This window comes from Xiphophorus hellerii, chromosome 13 (genome assembly GCF_003331165.1).
Source record: "Xiphophorus hellerii strain 12219 chromosome 13, Xiphophorus_hellerii-4.1, whole genome shotgun sequence".
Taxonomy (NCBI): domain Eukaryota; kingdom Metazoa; phylum Chordata; class Actinopteri; order Cyprinodontiformes; family Poeciliidae; genus Xiphophorus; species Xiphophorus hellerii.
In genome coordinates, this window is record NC_045684.1 from 17,589,950 (window position 1) to 17,612,312 (window position 22,363).

Sequence of the window (22,363 nt, forward strand, 5' to 3'; positions counted from 1 at the left end):
GCTGCAAGGGTATCTATCTATCTATCTATCTATCTATCTATCTATCTATCTATCTATCTATCTATCTATCTATCTATCTATCTATCTATCTATCTATCTATCTATCTATCTATCTATCTATCTATCTATCTATCTATCTATCTATCTATCTATCTATCTATCTATCTATCTATCTATCTATCTATCTATCTATCTATCTATCTATCTATCTATCTATCTATCTATCTATCTATCTGTCTCTGTCTGTCTGTCTATCAGTCTGTCCATCCATCCATCCATCCATCCATCCATCCATCCATCCATCCATCCATCCATCCATCCATCCATCCATCCATCCATCCATCCATCCATCCATCCATCCATCCATCCATCCATGTGCAGGTTTTGTTTTACTTTAGATGTACAGAATGTTTTGTATTTTCTCTTAGTTAAAGCGACACTGTATTCTCACTTTTCAGTAATAGGGTTAATATTAACAGCACTGTTTAGATGCTCAAAGTAGATTTCAGAAAACTGCAGTCTTGAAACGGACTGTGAAAGGAAAACTGGAAACCAATGTATCGACCTGATCGATCCTGATTTGGACGAAGTTATTCAAGCTCCTGCTTTTTGTGAAGACGTGAGGAAATGCACGTGTCTGCTCATGCGAGGACTGCTGTGGTAAACAGGTGTCAGTCTGTTCAAACCGGTGTTTGTTTCAGGAGGGTTGAGGTGGGACACCTGGTTGCCAGGGGAACCAAGTTTGGTCTTGCTCATGTTACCAGGTTCTCCTGGTCTCTTTCTCGGTGCGTCCTCGCTGGGAACCATATCTCTTTTGGAAACTTTGGATTCTCTTTTAAGGACTGGCTGAAGATAGTTCACTTTTTGCTGAGAATTTGCTGAAGTTTTAGGGTGTGAACTCCAGACATTGGTGTTTATCACAATGGAACATTTAGCACCAAGGCTCCTTTTTCTGTCTGTGCTGCTTCTAGCAGCGGTTCCTTTTGCACACTCACAGTCAGGTAGGAATCGTTTGATGGTTCGTATTTATTTTTTCATGTAAGAATAAATTTTGTTCTGTACATTTTACCCCAACCTTGTTGACTTAGTCTTTCTGAACCATCTTTATTTGGTTCAGAAATAAAGATGGTTACTGGCTGTCCTACATTTTTGTAATGTTTCTCACAAACTCAGTGAGATTAATTTGTAAATTTTTCCCCCCTCTTTATCTCATATCTTAATCATTGAAAATGTTAAAATTCCTGAATCGTATGATGATTATGACTGATGGCACAGTTTTATTCTCCAGATTGCTCCCAGGCTGAGTCATGTGACCTGTGTGTTGGAGACTCCATGCTTAACCTGACAGGCTGCGTCTGGAGGCTTTGTCCAACTGGTAAGAGCACACACACATGCACACCCCCACACACGCCCACCCATGCACACACACACACACACCTCCCCCCCACACACAACTGACCTCTGATAGTAATTCAATCATCACAGCTGCTGTAACACAAGCTCTGGTCGTTTGAACCAGAAGGCTGAATTATTTAGCATCCCACGAACGCACGGTGACACACAGTGAAAAGCTGCTTCTGTTTTCTCTCAGGTAACGACACAGGCATGTGTGTCACTGATCAGGGGGATTCTGCTGACAATGGCATGAACTGCAGCTGGACCAGAGTTTCTGAACTGTGCACAGGTACTTAAAAACACAAATCCATTAAGTATATTTAAGACGCCTCTCTAACTCTATCACATATTTCATTACCCAGCTGTAGAGAGTGCTGCTGCCGGTGGAGACTCAGGTAAATTGAATCAGCTGTGTCTCAGCTGCCACTTCTACCCCTCTCCTTTCTTTCTTGCGTCAAACACAATTCTTTGCACCCAGTCGTGTTGATGCGATGGCAACGGGAACTCTGTGAACTTTGTTCTCGTACAGGTGGTGACAGCAGCTCCGACTCAACTTCTGAGTTTTCCCAGGCCAAGTTTGACATGGCCAGCTTCATAGGTGGGATCATACTGGTTCTGTGCCTGCAGGGTGGCGGCTTTCTCGCCATGCGCTTCCTCAAATCCAAAGAGCAGAGCAACTATGACCCCATGTGAGTATGAGCATGTAGGTGTAGGAGATCCGGCACCTATTCATGTCTGAGTCACCAGTTGAAGTGAGGCACCAGCAGCCCCTGGTGGCAAGAATAATTTACAATATGCACTACGCCTTGTAATATCATTCAAGGCACAGTGCATCCCTGGACTTTGTTTTAACATTTTACAATGCAATGCACTTTTCTTAGGATTTCATGTGTTAGACCAACATGGAGCATGTTGGATAAGTGGAAGGAAAAGGCAGAAAACATTCGTCAATAAAATGTATCAGAGAGACCGAGGAACAAAGTAGATATATTAGGGATAAAGATGTGAAGAAAATTTTAGCAGGATTAGAATACCAGAAGTTTGGAACATCTCAAGCTCTGCGCTATCCATAATCAGAAAAAGGCAAGAATATGGCACAACAGCAAACATGATTGTGGCACGAGTCCAGCAGGCACATACAGCATTCGAAGCCCATAATCTGTTCACAGGAAAATGTTATTTCCACACTCCACAATAGTGGCTCTCCTGGAAAAGTGGAAAGAAATTGTTAAAAGAAAGCCATCATAAGTCCTGTGTAAAATTTGCCACAATTAGTGAAGAGTAGACAGCAGATGTGCAGAGGAAAGGTGCTATGGCCATAGGAAAATTGGACAACATGCAAAAGGGGATGGCTTAGATCAAAGGATATTTGGACATATTCATGTATTTCATTTCTTCCATTTCACAGTTATGCACTAACTTGAGTCAGTCCATGACATAAAATTCCTTGAAATTTGTGGTTGTAACCAGGCAGAATGTGGAAAAGCTCAAGGCTTAGGAACACTTTTGCAAGGCACCGGAAATCACTCTTCAGCCTCTCAGACCTTCATTGTGTAACGAGTCTGGTGACAAACTCTTATCAGTCTGCTTACAAATTGTTCTGTCTTTGCACAGAGAGCAGCCACAGTGAGGACAAGATGTTTGAAGGGCAGACAGGATGGAGGACAGCAGCAGCAGCAGCAGCAGCAGCAGAGCGTGACTCATCGAGTAACGACAAGATATTTTTGTGTTGTTGTTTTTTGAGCCCCTGTCATTTTTGGTTTGGTGCCCTTCATAAACCCCTGTGGGATGGCTATGTTTATGAGAAACATTTTTTCCCCTGTATTTCGACTATATTTATGCTTGTATTTACAGTTCATCAGTGGCTTTGAGACATATGCTGTGAATAATGCACAGCTATTGAGAACGGGTTACATAACTGTGCAGACAGTAGGTCAGAAAAAAAAGCTTCACAAATACTCTTGTTCATAAAAGAGACAGTTTCATGTGCGACTAAGAAGCATTGCAATAAATATTTTCTTCTTTGTGAACTGGTTTTTATTTATTTGTTTGTTTTATTTATTTGTAATTTATCATCTTGGCACACTATGCGTTAGCACAACTGATTTCAGAAGACAGGACATTCACAGGCCTTTGCAAGCTCCTTTGAATAGAGGTTCCTGCCCCAAAGAAACTAATTGGAAATAAAGTTAGGCTCTCAACAATGACTTAAGTTTTGTCATTCTTGTTAAAACTTAACAATTATCAAATCGATCATTTTATTTAGAATTGTATTACATTGTTAATTTTACTACTTTTCTTGTTTTCGTAACGGTGACACACTCTTCCTGTTTCCAATGCAGCACAATAAAACACCAAACCTTGATACTACCACCGCCATGCTGAAATGCTGTTTTTTTTTTTTTTTTTACAAACATCACTCTCATTCTGATCTTTTTCACCTCACATCCCTCTTACTTATCTATACATTACCATTTAAAAACGCTTACTTCTATCTAATTAATGTCAAGAAACCATCTTTGTACTGACTGTCTATTTTTCAATGTATTTTTTAAAAGTTGTGGGGGAAAAAAGTAAGACTTCATACTTCCCATTGACCGTTCTTATCACTCGGTGATGTTTTCACATGTTAATGCTGATTCTGGGGACAAATACATGTCTCGTCTTTCTGTGTTGTTCTTATTGCTTCAATCGACTCTGAAGGATCACCTCAGTCTCTTATAAGACTGAGAGGTGCTTAGGTGTGAACATCAGGTACATTTTAGAGATCTGTAACTTCATGATGATATGATAAAGGGATGAATAACAATTGTGGTGTCCCTGTGTAGAGCGTCTCTAAGTCAGGGTGAGTGTGTAGCGCGGGCACAGAACTGGTGGAGGCCTGAAGGGGAGGAATGGTGAGGCCGGTGTGCCAAAGCTTTACAGGCTTGAATAAACCCACACAAAAAGGTTTTCCCAACTGAGCAGACGATGGCTCTTTTCCAAGACTGTTGACAAAGAACAGGACTGAACACAAGCCTTTCTCACTCCTAATCTGCCCTCCCCCTACACACACAAACACTTTTCTACTGCGTGAAAGGGAAGTCCAACAAACACCAATGGTTAATGTACAACCGACCAGTCTTTCCTCCTTTCGTAAAACATGAGGAATCACTCGTATGAGCAGGTGTGTACGTGTGTGCTAACTCACTATTTGCTTAATAGGTGTGGAAAACTGCAGGGAGACGAGTTAAATCCCACCTCCACCCTACCATTTGGCAAAACATCCTTGTGTGGGGGTGTGTGTGTGTATGTGGGCGTGTGTATGTGTGCGTGTGTATGTGTGAGTGTGTCATGTCACCCTGCCAAATATCCGGTTTCAGAATAACTTATTTAAAAGGAGTTCTTTAACATTTCAGCCAAAATGTTAAAATTTTGGCATTAATAATAATGTTATTATTATTATTATTAATAATAATAACACTATAATAATAATAATAATAACATTATTATTAATAATAATAATAATAACGTTATTATTATTATTATTATTTTATTTATTTTTTTTCACAAGTCAAGAGCCAAAGAGGCCAAAAACTATCTGTGGCAAATAAACAAAAAAATAAAATAAAACCTGAAACCAAATCTCTATCAGTTCCTGTTCATATACAAACTAGCATTAGCAATGTATCATAGGTGGCTACAACAGGAAAGTAGCAGTGATGGGGTTGTTTATTATCCATTTTCTAGTTTTTGACATATAGGGAACGTTTAAGCAGATAACTATTGTAATGGTATAAGTAAATAATTTTAATACTAGTGTTAGAAAAAAATTGCCTCAAAAAAATCAGTGGAAAACCACTTACAATAAATGCATCTCTATTCATGAGTTCTCTATTCATTACACCAACCAAGGGTTTGTAAGGCTGTGACAGCTAAAGCTGCTGTGTTACACTGTTGAACGGGAAGAACATTATGCAAAACTTTATTAAGCAAAAGATAATATCTGTAGTTGCACCCAGCTGCATCTTCCTGTTTTCTATTTGTGACCTGTGCTGTTGTTGAGTAAACCGTAAAAGTATTATAAGCATATCAAAACAGGAACACAAGGCAACATAACAACAGCCATACCCAAAATACACACACTGGCAAAAACAATGTACACAAAGTCAAGTACAACTGAAAAATAGCCAGACTTGGAGTACCCCTGACATTTATGCAACTACCTTGAATAACCACTTCACGCATGTTCATAATGAAACCCATCAAATTCCTTTAATTGGTACTTTGATTATGCATATAGATCCCCTGCCTATGTTTACTCCCAATTGTGCTGCCCTTAGGGCACTCCAGGCATGTATTGCACTCGACTCCTGTGGTATTTAGCAGCTAGATGTTGGCAATTCCTGAATCATATTTGCTTTGGGATAGAAAACTTTATCCCTTCTGAAAGAGGCCACATCCATCAGAGATAGTTGTTTCCATAAAAGGGTCTGAAACAATGCTTTTGTGGGTTATATGTGTCACACCCAGAAGGAGTAAGCGTGCCCGTTTCTCCAGCCTCTAACACATTAAAACATTTACAGGGAGTTTAGGAGTAGGCACCATTACATCTGTCAGTGGTCTATATGATAATATTCTTTCACATAGGTTGGCCAATCCAAAAATGTTTTACTTGTGACTACATGTGGATAATTAAAAATATATTGGGATGAAAGATCTTACATTAACAGTATTCTCCACTATCACAGGTACTTTTGTAATGAGTTAAGCGTCTCATTTCCTTCTTTGTTTTTAATGATCACTTGACTAATTTTGGGCTTTGAGAAGCTTGATGGGCTATACACCGACTATAAGTACCCGTAAGTCATCATATCTTTCTGGTACAGATTTTTTTGTTTTTGGAAGTTGGTATTTGAGGATTCTTGGTTGGAAATGCAACAAAAATATAACCTAAAGCTGCAGTTCCAGATTTAAAAAATTGGAAGTCCCCAAACAACTCTGAACTCAACGTCTAGTATGGACAGAGCATCCCAATGCATATTGAACATAGGGAAAGTTGGAGGCACTAGCTTTTGTTAGCAGATTTAAATGTCTTTAGCACTGTAAACCCTGATTTGTAAACATGTTACTTTGTTGTTCAAATTTATAAAACACTCACACACACACACCCCCACACACAAAAATCATCATTATTGGCATATACTGCAACAGTAGTGCTGAGCAACACAGCAATTAGCAAATCCTGTGGGTTTTCTAACAGCAAAAACAAGCTCAGCTTTGATGAGAAATCATTCCCAGATCCAACCTAAAACTTGCAATCCAACTTTAGTGCAACATAAATAACAAGTTCCACCCCATAGGAAAGTACTGCTATGACTGGGTGACTGATGCAGTTTCTGAGGTCACACTTCTTTATGTGGGCAGTGTATTTGAAACATTATGATGCTCATACCACAGAATATATAAAATTTATTTCCTGCACAGCTACAGAATTTGTAAAATCGCTGCTGAAATGTCGCAGCATGTTTGATTTAATTCAATAACATGCAAACACTCTGTTTTGATGAAGTTTCGTTTATTTCAGGATGAAAAAAGTGAAACTGGTGGCATGGCCTAATTTCTGATTCAATCTGCTAATACTTTTGCGTTACCTGGAGACTTCACAGAGCATTGAAACTTTATTACCAGATGCTCAGATGATCATTTAAAACGGAAAAAATAAAAAAATGTAAAAATTCAATGGAAAACTGATAGCACGTCAAGATATATCTTGATGCATTTGAACATTGTGAATTCCTCAAACTTTACCCTGATCGACATTTACTATTTAAAACAAAAGTGGATCATAAGAAAGATAAGTATTTTAAAAATGTGATAGACAAAGGTAAAAAAAAAAATGTTTAAGGTTGTTGTAGTCCTACCAGGTCATTTTATATCAAATCATTACATACTACGGGGTATAGCCTGCATGCGTGTAATATTATTTTAAATTAGGGCGACTCTAGCCTTTATTTTCAGTTCATTTAATCCCTTCTGAACTACATTTGATTCATATAAATTAAATTTAGACCCTCCACTTTGGCGGCCTCTGCTCTACGCAAGCACACACACACACACACGCCCCCCCCCGCACACACACATTCCGTCTCTGCTTGTGTGCGTGGCCCTGTTTCGTGTTTGTTCTCACGCTGAGCTCCAAGCAGAGGGCTGCCCCTGTGCGGATTGATCCCGAGGGCGTGTTCACTGCGTTTGCTCAGCACACAAACAGACAGACGCAAAGCGCACTCTGGAAAACTTTTCCCCGCATTTCTCCCAAATGGAACAGGTGGAAGCTCTCAGATAAGGTAAAACATATTTCCACTGTATTTTATGCGTGTGGATGTGCTTTTTAAAAAAGAAGTTGGTGAGGAAAGAAATTAAATGTGAGAACGAGGCGACAGGTGTCTCCACTCATGTCCTTTTATGAGGATGAAAATCCTGCTGGAGCTATCTTTTTTTTTTTTTTTTTTTTTACTGAAACAGTAAAGATGGCTATACACTTACTATTTTATTGTTTATATACTGTTAAAAACATTTAAATAATTTGAAGGGAGATACTAGACGAGAATAATCAAAAGAGCACAGGCTGTTAAACATAATGGAAATAGTGGGTGTTTGCGGAAACTATTTTTGTTGCCTATTTGTTTTCCCGACAAACAGTTTGCGCTTGCGCAAATTAAACACAGGTAACACACCTACCAAAACACCCACGCACAATTAAGATTAAACGTTTTGCACAAGATAAGTTACTAAACTTTTCAGCATAAGTTAACTCGAGGGCAATACAATACGAGCTCTGCTGATGCAATGTCTTCTAATTTAATGTTGTAAAGTGTTACTTACCAGCAGATAAAATACATTGTAAAACGTGATCAGGATGAAAGCCATTGCAGGTTGAAGACACAGCATGTCCACTCGCCCACTGATGCCCATAAAGCACATGAAGGGGAAACAACTTCAAAGACTTGTATTTTGATGTGGCATGAGCAATTGGGTTGCAGGTTTTTGCAGTAAATATTAAGTGGTTATATATGTTATTTCACTCAGTTTCAATATTGTTATTGAATGCTATTCATAGCCTTTTGCAAAAACAAGGATAATCCAGCTTTGTGAGCTGCCACAGAGAGAAACCTGGATTAGTATTGGCAACAGTTTCCTCCCATATTATTTTCCTTTACAAATTGCAGTCTGGTTTTTAACATGTCCAAGTTCAGATGACCATTCTTTAAACTCTGGGTTAACGGCCACAATGATGTGGTCATGCCACATCATTGTAATGTGTTGTTCTCTTTAATAGCCTTTAATAGGAGGAGAACAACAACCGGTTGTACAGATTAATGACCATCTTATGCTCCCATCACACATCCAGGGTGAAATGAAAACCTGAAAAACGATCTACACCAATATTTTTATGAACATATATATGCTTTATATAGTCTGATAAAAATCCCTGTACGTCTCTTTTACTGGAAATAGGGACTGCATACAGTTTGCAGTTGAATAAATACATAAGGACCTTCATCTTGGTGCTACCGAACAATGCTGTGTTTCACATGGATAGCTTAAGTTTGTGTACTTTTAAAAATCTGTTTGATTTCTTGAACAACCCCTATAAAATCCAAACAGGACATAATACCATTCCTTACAGGTAGCGCTTATTTGCTTTAAGATAACATCTTCTCCTTCCCAGTATGGCTGGGCAGCGGGTTGACTCAACTCTCGACCTGAGCCACCTGACGGAGGAGGAGCAGTCCTCCATCCTGCAGGTCCTACAGAGAGATTTGGAGTTGCGTCATCTCGATGAAGGTCGAGTAAGGTCAGTCAGAGGTGATTATTTTCCAAGGGGTCACATTTGAAAGCAAATCTGCAAGTTTATATGGATTATTATCCAAGGGATCAATGACCCTGGTAGTGGAGGGGGGAACTGTTTCTCCATAATCTCTAAGTGTTGGACTAAACTCTTGTTATTAGTAAAGGTCATAGCCAAGCTACCTATTAGTTTGTTTGTTTGTTAAATGTTTTTGGGTGTGGAACTGCATTTTGTCTAAAACATAAAGATTATAAAAAAAATGTTTATATATATATATAAACATATTTTGAAACTTTGTAAATTTCCAATCTGAAAATATTTTGGCATAAAAATCTTTTTTTCCCTTCAAAATCAAATGTTAATTGTGCTTGTGTTAGCCTAGATCAAATACTTAATTGGGAAGTTTATTTTTAGTCCTAATATTTCCTTTTTAATAGAAAAATAAAATATTTGAATTCCTTCTGCTATTATCCCATTTGCATGTAAAATATCAACATTTTCTACAGACAGATGTGATATTTTACTGACCGACCATTTTTTGCTTGACTTTGAAAATGAACGCTTTATCTTGAAAAAAAAATTAACTGCTAACTGAGGTCAAAGTGTCAGCAGTAACATTCCTCCATAGTTGTCATTGACTTGCGTGCAAGCGTTAACAGTTAAGAGGTTAACGTAACCCGATATCAGTTTTCTTGTGAAGGAGCAGTTCCTTAGGTTTCAGTTTCATCAGTTTCTGGATCTCTGTCGATGGTGCAGGAACCTTGAGCAGACAGAAAAAAATCTGTCTCGTCTGCGGCTCCTTTCTGGAGAATGGTTCAGTGAGGAGTACAGTAAACGCCATTGCAGATGGACTTCAGGCTCTGACCTCATTCGGGCCTCCATACGCCACAGAAAGACAAAGAGCAGAGGTGAGTTCTCACCACTTAAATGAGAGGGGCTGTTCTTTTGTGCTGCTGCAGGGCTATTTATCTCTGTGAATGTTCCCTGGTGGTTGTGATGGTAACAGATGTGAACTTGAATAAGCTGTTCATCGGAGAGAAGGAGGAAACGCCGGTGAACGGCATCCTTCCTGAGGCAGAAGCACAACAGCAGGACAAAACAGAAGAGGAAAGTGGAAGGTCAGTCAGAGGACCTTCCAAATTAAAAGCTCTACTTGCAGTAAATGTTATCGGAACAATTTTTGATTTCTAACTTCGCTTTCAGAGGTGAGGAACATCTGAAACCTGACTTACTGAGACCTGAAACACCAGCAGACAATGTGTGTGTTTGGATTTTTTAATCCTCTACTATAAATTATTTATGAGCTACACATTTTAATATTAAATTAAATGCCAAATTTCTTCCAATTACAGGTTTTGAATCATGCGAACAGTTCTCCATACAAAGGCATGGAAAAAATCTCAAAAATCCTTTGTTCGTCACTGGATGCTTTCTGAGTAACAATATTCACACACTGTTTTGCTCACAGAGTGCGAAACAAGAAGTAATGGCCACTCAGAAGAACCTGAGGTGATTACACCGCCCGCCTACACTCACACATTACTATGAGTAACTGCTTCGGTAAACAGTGTCCAGCTAGCCTGTTTCTATCTTCCATCCACTGACACTGAGTCAATATTTGATATTGCGTGAAAGAATAAGTCAAATATGTTCCAAAACTTTTCAATTGTTTGGAGGATGATATTTATACAGTGACAATATAAAGTATTTGGGCTTAAATATAATCTTCGGAAAAGGTTTCAGCACAAAACAGTCTTGCTGCTAGTAGTTTTTATATGTGTTAACATTTGTACTCCGCCCAAGTTTACCTGTACACAGTTGGCCGCTAAAAAAAAAAAAAAAATCTCATAAGAATTTTATTTGGCTACATTCATTTAGTGAGTCAGAATGAATTTGCTTAATACTGAAATTATTGCGGCCACAAAAAACGGAATCTTTGCCTCATAGTTTCACATATCATTGCCGAAGCAATTAACAAATCCCACATATTTATGTTTGCGATGGCACTTATTTACTTCCAAACAACCAGTTTTTTTGTTTTAGGTACTTCATGATTCCAAATGACCAATCCTGCTGCTTGATAAACCTTTTTATTTTAACCTGACTTACCATCCTCCATGTTTTTTGAAAGGAAGATAAATATGGACCCTCATCCAGTCTAATTTGTCACAGTTCCAGTTGTTTCAATGTTATATTATTATATCCCTGTGCAAATTTTCTCATATCCTTTTTCTGACTTATCAACAGATCAAGAGAACACACACTAGCCCTACTGTGATAGCATATTCTCTGTTTTTCCAATGTTGAAGAGGAGGTAAAAAGAAATTCAGGAATTAATTCATGGATCAAATTGTAAAAAGTAAATTATGTGTAGACAACAATGCTTAATTTAAAAAATAATTGCTTTAGTTTAGTTTAGTTTTTTAAATCCCCAATAAATGTGGTGGGTGCTATTAAAGTCCCACAATTCAACTCTTTTCAAATCAGGGTATGAATTTCTTTGTAACGTTTAAACTAAATTTCAAGCACCATGTTTGGAGAGTCATGGCATCTGAACAGTTTGACTGAAATTGTGTACCCATTAATGGAATCGTATGTGCATCTTGATGAAATATGTTGCTTTGCACGAGTACTAAATCCTCCTGTGAATGTTTCCAATTAGGAAGACTTCACTGTGGGTGTCAACGGGGACTCAGACTCTCTTAACGGCAGCCTGACAGAGCCAGATCCAGCTTTTGTGAAAACCAGCATCTCCAACGGTAGCCTTCAATCAGGCTACACGGTATACACACACACACACGCACGCTCCCACACACACACACATACGCTCTCATACTCACTGAACACACACAATTGATCAGCTGACTATCAGGGCGACGCAAAGATGACTCAGCTCAGGACAGTGACGCAGGAGCTGGTCTCTGTGTGTTTGTTGCAGCTCGGTGGAAGCATGATGAGTCTGTTCAGCTCGGGGGATTTCGGAGCGGTGGAGGTGAGGGGCCGTATCCAGTACTCACTGGTTTACGACAATCACAGGGAGGAGCTCCAGGTGAAAGTGTATCGCTGTGAGGACATTGCTTCAGCACGCAAGAACCGCTCCGACCCGTAAGCAATTGTGTTTTCATGTGACTAGCTTCAAAACGGTAACGGGAAGCTCCGAATCAATAAGCAAATGTATGTGGATGTGTGTGTGTGCGTGTACTTCACAGATATGTAAAGAGCTATCTTTTGCCAGACAAGTCACATCACAGCAAGAAGAAAACGTCGGTCAAGAAGAAAACATTAAACCCAGTCTATGATCAGACACTCAGAGTGAGATGCCCTCTCAAGTGCACATTGCATTAAGCGGCAATTGTAATCAGTGTCTTTCAAAACCGTTCACAGATTTATTCTGATGTTGTTTCAGTATAAAGTTCGCATCGGGGAGCTGCGCAGTCGAACTCTGAACCTCTCTGTGTGGCACGCTGAACCTCTGGGAAGAAATGTGTTTCTAGGGGAGGTGGAGGTGGCCCTGGGGCTCTGGGACTGGACCTGCACTGAACCCCTGTGGCAAGATCTGCAGCCCAGGGTAGGCAATGCCTCATCCTGAAAGAGTTTCAAGCAAATTAAATTATTCTGCAATATTGTGGGCAATAAAAATAATAGGGATTTTATTGAAAGGTTCCTGTCTGGACCCTGAAAAACACCAAGCAGCAGCAAAAATACCGATTTGCAATATGGAGAAAACGGTTGTTAAAAGGGCCAAAGACAAAAGAGTCAACACAACATGACATATAAATGTCAACACTAGAAAATCTAAAATGTAAACGACTTTAAAAGATGTTTTAAGAGCAGCTTTGGTTGTGGGGAGAGAATCAAAGTTGAAAATGTGATAAGAGGGATTTTAAGATGCTTGGCCACTTGACTGAGAGCGCCGCAGTCAGTAACAACCAGGACTGCAGGGGTTACAAGGAGGGAAATGGAGGAGGTGGATCTTAAGACTGTGAAAAAATGATAATGTGCAGAAAATCAGAGTGATGTGGGTGTAAAAGATCAGAGAGAGACTAGGAAGTAAAAAAAGAAGAGCTAGAAACATTTTGGTGTTTTACAGGAAGCTAATGAAAGACCAGAGTAATTTGTTCAACAAGGAGTAATGACCCAGACGGCTGTTTTGTGTCGGTCAAAGCCTGTGCAAAAGTTCATGTGATAAATTAGACAGAAAAGATTCACTAAAAGCATTTCAACATGTAGCCAGAAAATGTACAGTAACAGTAGTACAGCCCAAAGAAGGACGAAGGAGACAGCTTTTGTGTTGAAGCACTTGACACAGGATTGATCAAACTTAAAAGGCAATTTTACCAAATATTAAGGGCAGTTTATTAAAAATAAGAATTTGAAGTAAGTAAAATAATAATAATAATAATAATAATAATAATAATAATAATAATAATAATAATAATAATAAAAATAACATAATTTTTGGGGGGTTATTTGTTTAGCATTAAGCAAAGAGAAATATTTTTTTTGTAATCTGAACTGACCCAGAATGAGAAGCATTTGTCTGATTTCTTGTCAGAGAGTGAGGAAAAGGTTTATTTTTATAGTGTACATATGGTTCTGGTCTCAACCAGAATGAACATGCATTTCCTATGAATCTCCAAAGGAGGTAGAAGAACACCACTGGTAACCGGTGAAACGTGTTTTCCAAAATGTTTTAACTTTACATGAGCTGAGAGGTACAATATAAGGTGTGTAATAATGCCAACTTATTCTAATCAGTAAGAGAACGTGATGAGAGACTGTTTCAAAAGTGGAACTGAAATTGTGTTTGGTTATGAAATGAATTGTCATTAAAGTATTGCCACCTGCATCTGCATTTATTTGGTATCTGAGGGAATGCGAAACAGACATTTAAGCAGCTCTGTTGGAGATAAAAGGGGAGGAGTGTGTCTTGTGTCTGGGAGAGCTGAAGGAAGAGGAAGACATGCTGTGAATTTTAAATAAGGTTTTACATAACCTTGGTCTGTCCCAGCCTTCACAAGTCTGCAATTTCATCCATTACTTTGTTCTTATCCTTTGATGTTTTCTTTTTTTTTTTACATACAGGTTCACCTGAGTCCAGAGTCTATCAGCATTAGAGGGAACATCATGTTGTCTATTAAATTTTCTCCTGAGGGATCTGAGGGTGAGGAGAATAAACCTGAGCTGCATCCACGCCACAGATGCATGAATACTGTAACATTCTGTGTGGACATAAAAGTTTGCATGTTTGTGTTCAGGTGGCGGTTTGCCTTTGACAGGAGAGGTTCACATCTGGCTCAGAGAAGCTCAAGGTCTCCTGTCTAAGAAAGGAGGCGCTATTGACTCCTTTGTGAAAAGGTACGGCTGTTCTTCAGTGTCAACACATTCTTTTTAATTTATTTCTAATCAATAGTACACAATACAGCACAGACCACTGGCAACTCTAGTATAGAATAGCAACTTTATACTATTTTCACAACAAATTGAAATACTGAAAGGAAAAATCCTTATTTATGAAGTGATTGTGCTATCAAAATATGTTGCATTTTAAATTCTGCATGAACTTTTAAATGCAGATTAAAACCATAAGGAATTGTGTAATGCTTTTCCTACACATCAGCACAGTCTGGTTTTTATAAGAGTAGTGCATTAAATAATTTCTTTTGCCTATACTTTGCAATCCCATTGTAGTTGGTTGAAATATACACTAAAATCAAGTCTCAATTGTCTCTTTCTTCCCTTCAAAACCAAGCTACATCCTTCCAGATGTCAGTCGACAGAGCGGTCAGAAGACGCGGGTGGTGAAGCACTCCGTCAGTCCGACATACAACCACACCATGGTCTATGACGGCTTTCAGAGCAGCGACTTGAGGGAGGCCTGTGCTGAGCTCACTGTCTGGCACAGAGACGGACTGAAGACGGACAATCTGGGAGGGGTTCGTCTGAGCTGTGGAACTGGTGAGAATCTTTATGCTTTTATTAGTTTAGCTGTTGGCTTTCGATGATTAAACCAAACAGCTGCTTCTAGCGAAGGTTCTGGAATTCACAAAAGAAAAAAAACAAAAAACGTTCATTTTGCAGTTGTGATATTGTAGCTGGATTATGTATTGCTAAAAGGTAAAAAGGTTTAAAAAAAAAAACGCTCATAAAAAGACCTAAGTTTAGCATCTAGGAATGGTTTTGAAAATTTCCTCCCTCATCTTTTGTCCATGCAAAATAATCTTAATGATATAATGCAGTTACCAGGACAGCAGGTATTCTGTTTCAACTGTAAATATGACAAATTAAGTCATAAACTGGTTAGTGTTAATAACACCAATAAAGCTGATTGTATACAACGATGTAGGTTCCTTCTGTTCCATGCTTTGCATTGGCGAGGTTTTCTGTATGTTAAAAAAATATTTGTTGAACTGATGAGATATGAGAGGAAAAAGAAAAACTCATACAAATAGTGAAATAGTGTGGTGGTGGTGGTGGTGGTAGTATGATGGTCTGGGGACACTTCCTGCTTCAGATGACTTCTAGATGACTTGCTGTACATCTTGGATTGCTTCTGTTTTTTCCTGTATTGCATAACTGTCGTCTGAAAGAATCAGTTGTGTGTGAACATCATGATTTACCTTCTGAGGATATGCACAGAAATATCGCAAACGGTGGAATTTTGCAAATTGCACTTTTGTTTTTCAAAGTGTCCTGAGATGATGCTCAATTTGTTTCTTTATGAATCATTTCATACAAAACAGACAGAAGACAAAAATATGCATACAGTATGTTGTTTTTCTTTTTTTGTGCGTGTGTGGTCACATGTCATGGCTGTATGCTTGTGATGATGTCCACAGCAAAATTTCTTTGTGTCATTTTCTAACGCCAGGTCAGAGCTACGGCGAAGTCGTTAGCTGGATGGACTCCACAGAAGACGAAGTCACCGTGTGGACCTCCATGATCGAAAACCCAAACCGCTGGATCGACATGACACTGCCGATCAGAACTAACCTGACACAGCGGCCTGTGTGACCATAGCATCTTGCACTCAAACGCTCATTCATGTTCCATCTGTTGGACTGATGGGAGAAACCCCTTGTTATTGGCACATGTAACCTCTCTGTTATGATGTACACAGACACTCACACAGAAAATGAAGTCAGTAGTTGTGCAATATTCTTAAAGTATAGGAATAAGTCAGGTGTCTGCAGATGTCTGCATTTTAAAATTTACTTTATTCACTCTGTGAAAAACCCCCCATTTATAATCAATTGCAGTTTATTCATTTAATATTAAATGTAATCTATAAATTAATGATTGTTCTTGTTGACACTTATAGCCGGAAGCATAAAAATAAAAACATAGTTTTTACTGGATAACAGCAGACACCCAATGTTAATATTATTTTCCTGTTTGTATTAGGGCTGTTACATTCTTTTCAATCATCTTTGACTCTGTTAGTAAAAATAAGTTTTATATTATTTTATTAATGACTCATTTGTAAATACATTTGAATGATTCTCATCGCCATCTTGTGTTTGAACCTCACAACTACACTCTTTGTAACGAAATTATTTAAATGACTACATGGTTAATAGCCTAACCAGAAGATAAGGTCCTGTAATGTTACACTTTTACAAAAGAAGGTGTTTAAATGTCAACCCTAATTTCTCTATTCTTTCCTTATCAAAGAGACAGTTGATGACAGAATCGCAGTCTGAACCTATACAGGTGTCGTCCAGCAGATGGCAATGACAGGTTTTTTTTGCTGTCATCTGAGAAGATATGAGAATAAAAAAATAGCTTTAAAAGGACTACTCTGTAAAAGTAGATGGGTTTTTAACTGGGTGCAATAAATCTCATGTCAGGTTTTAAAACAGAACCATGTCTCACATTTACAGGGTTTGGTTTTGTGACAAAATATGCTAACATATTTTGTTACAAAATCAGTTTAGTTTTAATCCTATTTTGCTGCATTAAAATATGGTAATCCACCAGAAAAGCATATTTTTTAGAAAAGTATTGGTATTAGTTTATTTGAACTAGTTTACCCTCATCTTTAATCTTAAAGCCATTAAACACATCCTGATCTTTTTACATGTAGTATGTGTTACCTTTTTTCATAAAGGAATAAGCTTAGTGATTTTTTTAAAAATGGGTATAGTAATACTGCTTGTGTTTGTGTAAAATAAGATGGTGACAACTGATGACATACTGGCTTTTTGACCCGAGTTTTTCTATTCAGTATCACATATTTAACTATTACATGTTGTGATTTGCCAGAAACTGTCATTGGATAGTTAGTAACCTTATGACTATCATTGGTTAAAGAATAAAATAAAGAACATAATTGCATCTTTCGTACCGTATGACAACTATGTCTTATATGTTCTACAGTTTGTAAACAAAATGTGTGAGGTGAAACCTTTTTGTTTTTATGTGTTTTGACTGGTCACAGTGTCTCACTTCTCACCATCTTCCATCAACCAAAAACCTTCAGCCAGAGTCAAAGTGCAGACCTCAATCCAAGAGAGAACCTGTGGCAAAAGCTAATCCTCAATATGCTGCCAGAGAACAGAGCTTGAGCTAGTTTGCAAATGAGAGACATCAATTGTAGATGTGAAAAGCAGCTGCAGACATACCCTAAAAATGCTAACGCTATCATTACAGCAAAAATGTTTTACAAAGCATCGACCTGGGGGTATTTATTTGAGTGTACCCCACGTGAGCTGTGTCGTGCTTTTTTTTTTTTTTTAGATTTTTTTTATTGTAAGAACAAAAAAGGAATGTATCTTCACTAAAAATCACAGCTATACCCCAAACATACCACACTGCTATGCTAAAGGCTTTTCAATTGCAGTCCATTTCCGAAACGTGAGCCACCGTTTCCCGCTGTTGCCATGGATACGCACAGTCAACAACCCTCCTTCCTCCCTAAACCAATACAGAGTTCTCGGTAAGCGGCGTCAAAACCAACCACGAAGCTGTTCAAAAACGATGGAAATGACGGCTAAGAGCAAAAAGGTGCTACATGCCCAGGTTGAAGCACTCTTGAGAAAAGTGGAACATTGTGAGTTTCAACCCGCCTCGTTTAATACACCGTTTTCTTCTCTGTCTGCTCAGATTTGGCTAACATTTCCCTAACAATCACAAAGTTCCAGCTGTCAAAACGTCACAGTGTATGAAATTATATATATTTGTTTTTCTAGTCAATAAAACAGAGATCGAGAATCTGATCCTGATGTTTAACACCCTTATGGCGGAGCAGGTCAGCCGAGGGCGACCAGCAAATGGCCTGAAAAGAGGGAAGTTTAGAGGCGTACTGCAGGGCACTTTTGAGATGACCAATGCCGTAATGATGGACGGAGGTACTGATTCTTTTGGCAGGATAATTGGAACATGGATAAACATCTGATTTTTCTGGGCTTATTTTTTCTTAAATTCAACATTTAGAAATCTCAAACTTGTCTTTTGATAATAAACATATTGAATGTGTGCACACAAAAAAAACCCCTTTCGTTTTAAACGTAAGATATTTTCTTGCCTTTACAGAGCTGAAGCCTGTAAAGCACTGCTTTTGATTGAAATGAACGGTTTAAAAGACATGTAAACATTCCCATGAAATTTATTAACATCTTAGGTTTTCAGCTAGGTTTGTAACAGTTTTTCTGTTCTGAAGTTTTCAGAAGTTTTGACAAAGATGGTGACGGTGTCATTATTCTGGAAGAGTGGATCAGAGGACTTTCTGTTTTACTTCGTGGGACTCTTGAAGAAAAAATAAAGCGCAAGTTCTCAGCTCTGTGTTCTTAAACTCATCTTCCTCTGTCTCCCTGTCCAAAGTGACATGCGCTTTATGGAAGTCCAAAGATGCCACTAGTCAACCAACAAAATCAGTTTTTAAATCCTTATTTACCGTTATTGCCATTAATCTGACCTGGAAACAATTTGTTAAATGTATAGTAAACTTAATTCAATTAGTGTAAAACCATTGAGGCAATTAGTTCTAGAATTTTATCACTCAGCAAGCAGAAAAAGTCTGACAAATCAAATATTTTGCTATGGTGTTTTCATTTTTCCAAACTGAACCAAAAATAATAGAAGCAAATTCCAGATGTCTTTAGGTTTGAAGACTACTAAGAAACCCCGAACTTTAGCATGTATTGGAAGTACCAATCACATTTTAAATTATTCATGATACATTGGGACACATGATCTTTAGCATAACTTCCAGTTTGAATAAATGACATTATTTTAATATGTATTTATGCCTACATTAGACATGTAAATAATTAGGACTAGAATCTATAAGTATTTAGAATTAAAATTAAATTAGGACTTTTTCTAAAAGCTGTGGCACTTTTGGTTCTCCACATTTTTCCACCTGTTAACCTTTTCTTTTTTGTTTGCCTTAATCAGACTCCTTTCGAGTGTATGACTTAAATAATGACAAGTACATCTCCAAAGATGAGATTTTTCACATGCTGAAGCACAGCTTCATCAAGTGGCCTAGTGAGGAGGATCCAGACGAAGGAATTAAAGATGTGGTTGAGATCGCAATGAAGAAGATGGTGAGGAGATCACGGTTCAAAATGTAACGGTCTGTTTGGAACTCTAATCTTTTTCATCAAGGCTAGAGATGAGGTTTTGGTCTGATCGTCTCAGAAAAAAAACAAAAAATTTAAATGTTGATTTGTAGATGATTTACCAGTTGCGTCCTTCCACTCTTTTAGGACCTGGATCACGATGGCCTGCTGTCTTATGAGGACTTTGAAAAATCAGTGCTAGATGAGAACCTTTTCCTTCAGGCATTTGGACCCTGCCTCCCTGAGAACACGGTAATCACACAAATTACAAATTGCATAAAGTTTGCATTTCTGTCATTGTTCTTAATCCCATAAACTGTTTTTTTTCTTCTTTCAGACTATTGAGAAGTTTGAGGAGCTTGTGTTTAAGGAACCAGAGCAATGAAACATTTCATATCAGTGTAAACTTTCAACTGTGTCTTTAATAAAAATCTTAGTATCTGCTTGCAATACATAAGTAAATGCAATCTGAAAAGAGAGACATCCAACTTCCAAAGCAGTGGTAGACATCGGTCCGGTTTATATCCGACGACGTGGTTTTGCTTTTTTCTCAACTCTTTTAAGGTCTGGAACTGATCCCACCTAAGAATTAGACAGACATACAGTACATAGTGACACTATATTTATTGTTATGCAAAATAAAAATAATCACTGAATAATTACCTGCTTCATTGTGCTCCTGATTAGGCTGACAGTTGTGTTTAATGACTCATCTTCCATGTCCAGTTTTGCCGGTTCCGGTAGTTTAGGTCCAATCAGCGGCTCGTTTTCTCCAGAAACGTTTGCAGCAGGCTCTCCAGACTCTTCTACTTTGCGCTTTCTGCTCTCCAAGTTAGTGTTCCTTGGAATAAATCTCACTCCAGAACCAGGATTTGGACCCAGTCTGCCCTCTGTGCCTTGCTCCCTGTTAGAGATTGTTGGGTTGGAGCTCAAACTGTCCGCTTGCCACTGTTCTACATTAAAGAAGGCATTATGCAAAGTCCCCATTTTATCCTCTGTTGGTACAAGCCTGCGATGACTTTTTTGTCTGAATGAACACTGTTCTCGAGGTGGCAATGGCAGCGGAGGAAACTCTGAATAGTGGCTCCGGCTTAAAGCCTCTCCTGTACTTTCAATTTTAGATGTTACATCACGACTGGCGGGAATTTTGTCTGATGAGGTTGGTGCTTCTGATGATACCGAACTCTCTTGTGCTGCTTCTGTCTTTACTCTTTGTTTTGCTTTGGAATAAGAAAGAAAAAAAAGCTTAAAACAAACAAATGTCAAACATTAAAATATTTTAAATCATATCTTTAAATCTACAGATGAAAATATACCTATTAATGTTATCATACCTCTACTCCGAGCTGCTCTCGCAATATAACTTCTTCTGTCTTGCAACTTCAGCCTGGCGTCCTCCACTGTCTCGTACTCTGGGACGTAGCACACATGCAGCACACCACCGTAGAAACTCTTCTCATCCATGTTGCGTTTTGCTGCCCTGAAACCAGACAATTTAAACAAAATTTTTTGTTATTTTCTTTTAAATAAATAAATCATTCAGCGGGTGTACTTGACTTTATTACTGCAGCCCTATGACCAAAGTAATTCATACACAGTGCACCTGGCGCTTGTTAATTTCTGAAACTTGACGAGGTAAACCTCAGTGAATTCCTCAGCTGGATACTCGTCCAGGGGTCGGTACTCCTCCACGACGCCATACAGCGCACACAGCTGGATCAGCTCCGTCATTACGCCGATGGCTGGAACCCCTTGAACCATCAGATAAAGGGACTCTAGATTTATGGTGTACACCTGATAAAAGAAAACAAATATGCTCAGATTGGTAGTGCTGAACATATTTTAGTCATGAATAAAAGAATAAGTCATAGTTTAACAAATATTACTGCCATTAAGGTGAGTCCATCTGTGGCATTTGTTTAGGGAATAACATTTTGAGACTTTTTGTGTGGCGTCGTTGGAGCAATTGCTGCCAACTCCTTTGCTGTACATTTCCTGTACTCTCTTTGTTCCAATTTTCTATAGAACACACTGGCTACTGATTCTGGGTTTAGCTTTGTCTCTCCTTCCTGGAAAAAAACAATTGACAGAGGTATTTCTGCCGTTAACTTTGTGTATTCACTTTGTTTATATTTCACAGAGGGGCTACTCCTGACAGTAATTTTGTGCATAGCAGTTAGTTGTTTTTTTTTTGAGGAAATAGTCATTGACAGAGTTGCTGCAAACTGGCACGATATGAAAAAAAACCAAAACACTAAATGCAAATGAATTGTTTGCACAATTTAAACACGGCACTAAGCTCGGGCAGATTCATAATAAAACCCAAATGTATCACGCTGAAACTGAGTAAATATGTTATTTCTATGATGTTTGTGGTTAAGCAAAGTCTCGCTCAGCTTTTCATGCGTTCCATAAATTATTGTACACTTTCATTTTCAAACTAAATTTACCTTAACTGCTTTGGCCTTTCTCCCTTCTCGGTATTTCGGTCGAGAAATGCAAACTCTCTGCTGTTCGTGATGTTTGTAGACTTCTGGGGCGCTCCAACAATCCGATCTATTGCTGACAGGGA

The 22,363-nt window shown here is 38.4% G+C and overlaps 4 protein-coding genes across 4 annotated transcripts; 3 read left to right on the forward strand and 1 right to left on the reverse strand.

Moving 5' to 3' along the window:
* The first annotated feature begins 340 nt into the window (after positions 1-340).
* cd164l2 (CD164 sialomucin-like 2) lies at positions 341-3,768 on the forward strand. The gene is made up of 6 exons (XM_032580058.1): positions 341-1,001; positions 1,289-1,375; positions 1,592-1,684; positions 1,758-1,790; positions 1,925-2,084; positions 3,010-3,768. The coding sequence occupies exons 1-6, from the start codon at positions 923-925 to the stop codon at positions 3,023-3,025; spliced, it is 468 nt and encodes a 155-aa protein (XP_032435949.1). The 5' UTR covers positions 341-922; the 3' UTR covers positions 3,026-3,768.
* A 3,826-nt stretch (positions 3,769-7,594) lies between these two features.
* sytl1 (synaptotagmin-like 1) lies at positions 7,595-17,305 on the forward strand. The gene is made up of 15 exons (XM_032581872.1): positions 7,595-7,721; positions 9,107-9,232; positions 9,983-10,134; positions 10,233-10,344; positions 10,430-10,484; positions 10,579-10,612; positions 10,695-10,735; positions 11,889-12,008; positions 12,165-12,331; positions 12,436-12,538; positions 12,633-12,794; positions 14,312-14,390; positions 14,485-14,584; positions 14,979-15,184; positions 16,098-17,305. Exons 2-15 carry the CDS (start codon positions 9,108-9,110, stop codon positions 16,238-16,240), a joined length of 1,599 nt encoding a protein of 532 aa, XP_032437763.1. The 5' UTR covers positions 7,595-7,721; position 9,107; the 3' UTR covers positions 16,241-17,305.
* Positions 17,306-17,705: 400 nt separating this feature from the next.
* clxn (calaxin) lies at positions 17,706-20,243 on the forward strand. Its single transcript, XM_032581874.1, has 6 exons — positions 17,706-18,278; positions 18,418-18,576; positions 18,888-18,992; positions 19,625-19,776; positions 19,939-20,043; positions 20,129-20,243. Exons 1-6 carry the CDS (start codon positions 18,206-18,208, stop codon positions 20,174-20,176), a joined length of 642 nt encoding a protein of 213 aa, XP_032437765.1. The 5' UTR covers positions 17,706-18,205; the 3' UTR covers positions 20,177-20,243.
* Positions 20,188-22,358, reverse strand: rbm48 (RNA binding motif protein 48). Its single transcript, XM_032581873.1, has 6 exons — positions 22,242-22,358; positions 21,678-21,860; positions 21,395-21,585; positions 21,126-21,271; positions 20,455-21,011; positions 20,188-20,373 (listed from the first exon to the last, which is right to left on the reverse strand). Exons 2-6 carry the CDS (start codon positions 21,681-21,683, stop codon positions 20,311-20,313), a joined length of 963 nt encoding a protein of 320 aa, XP_032437764.1. The 5' UTR covers positions 21,684-21,860; positions 22,242-22,358; the 3' UTR covers positions 20,188-20,310.
* Positions 22,359-22,363: the final 5 nt, after the last annotated feature.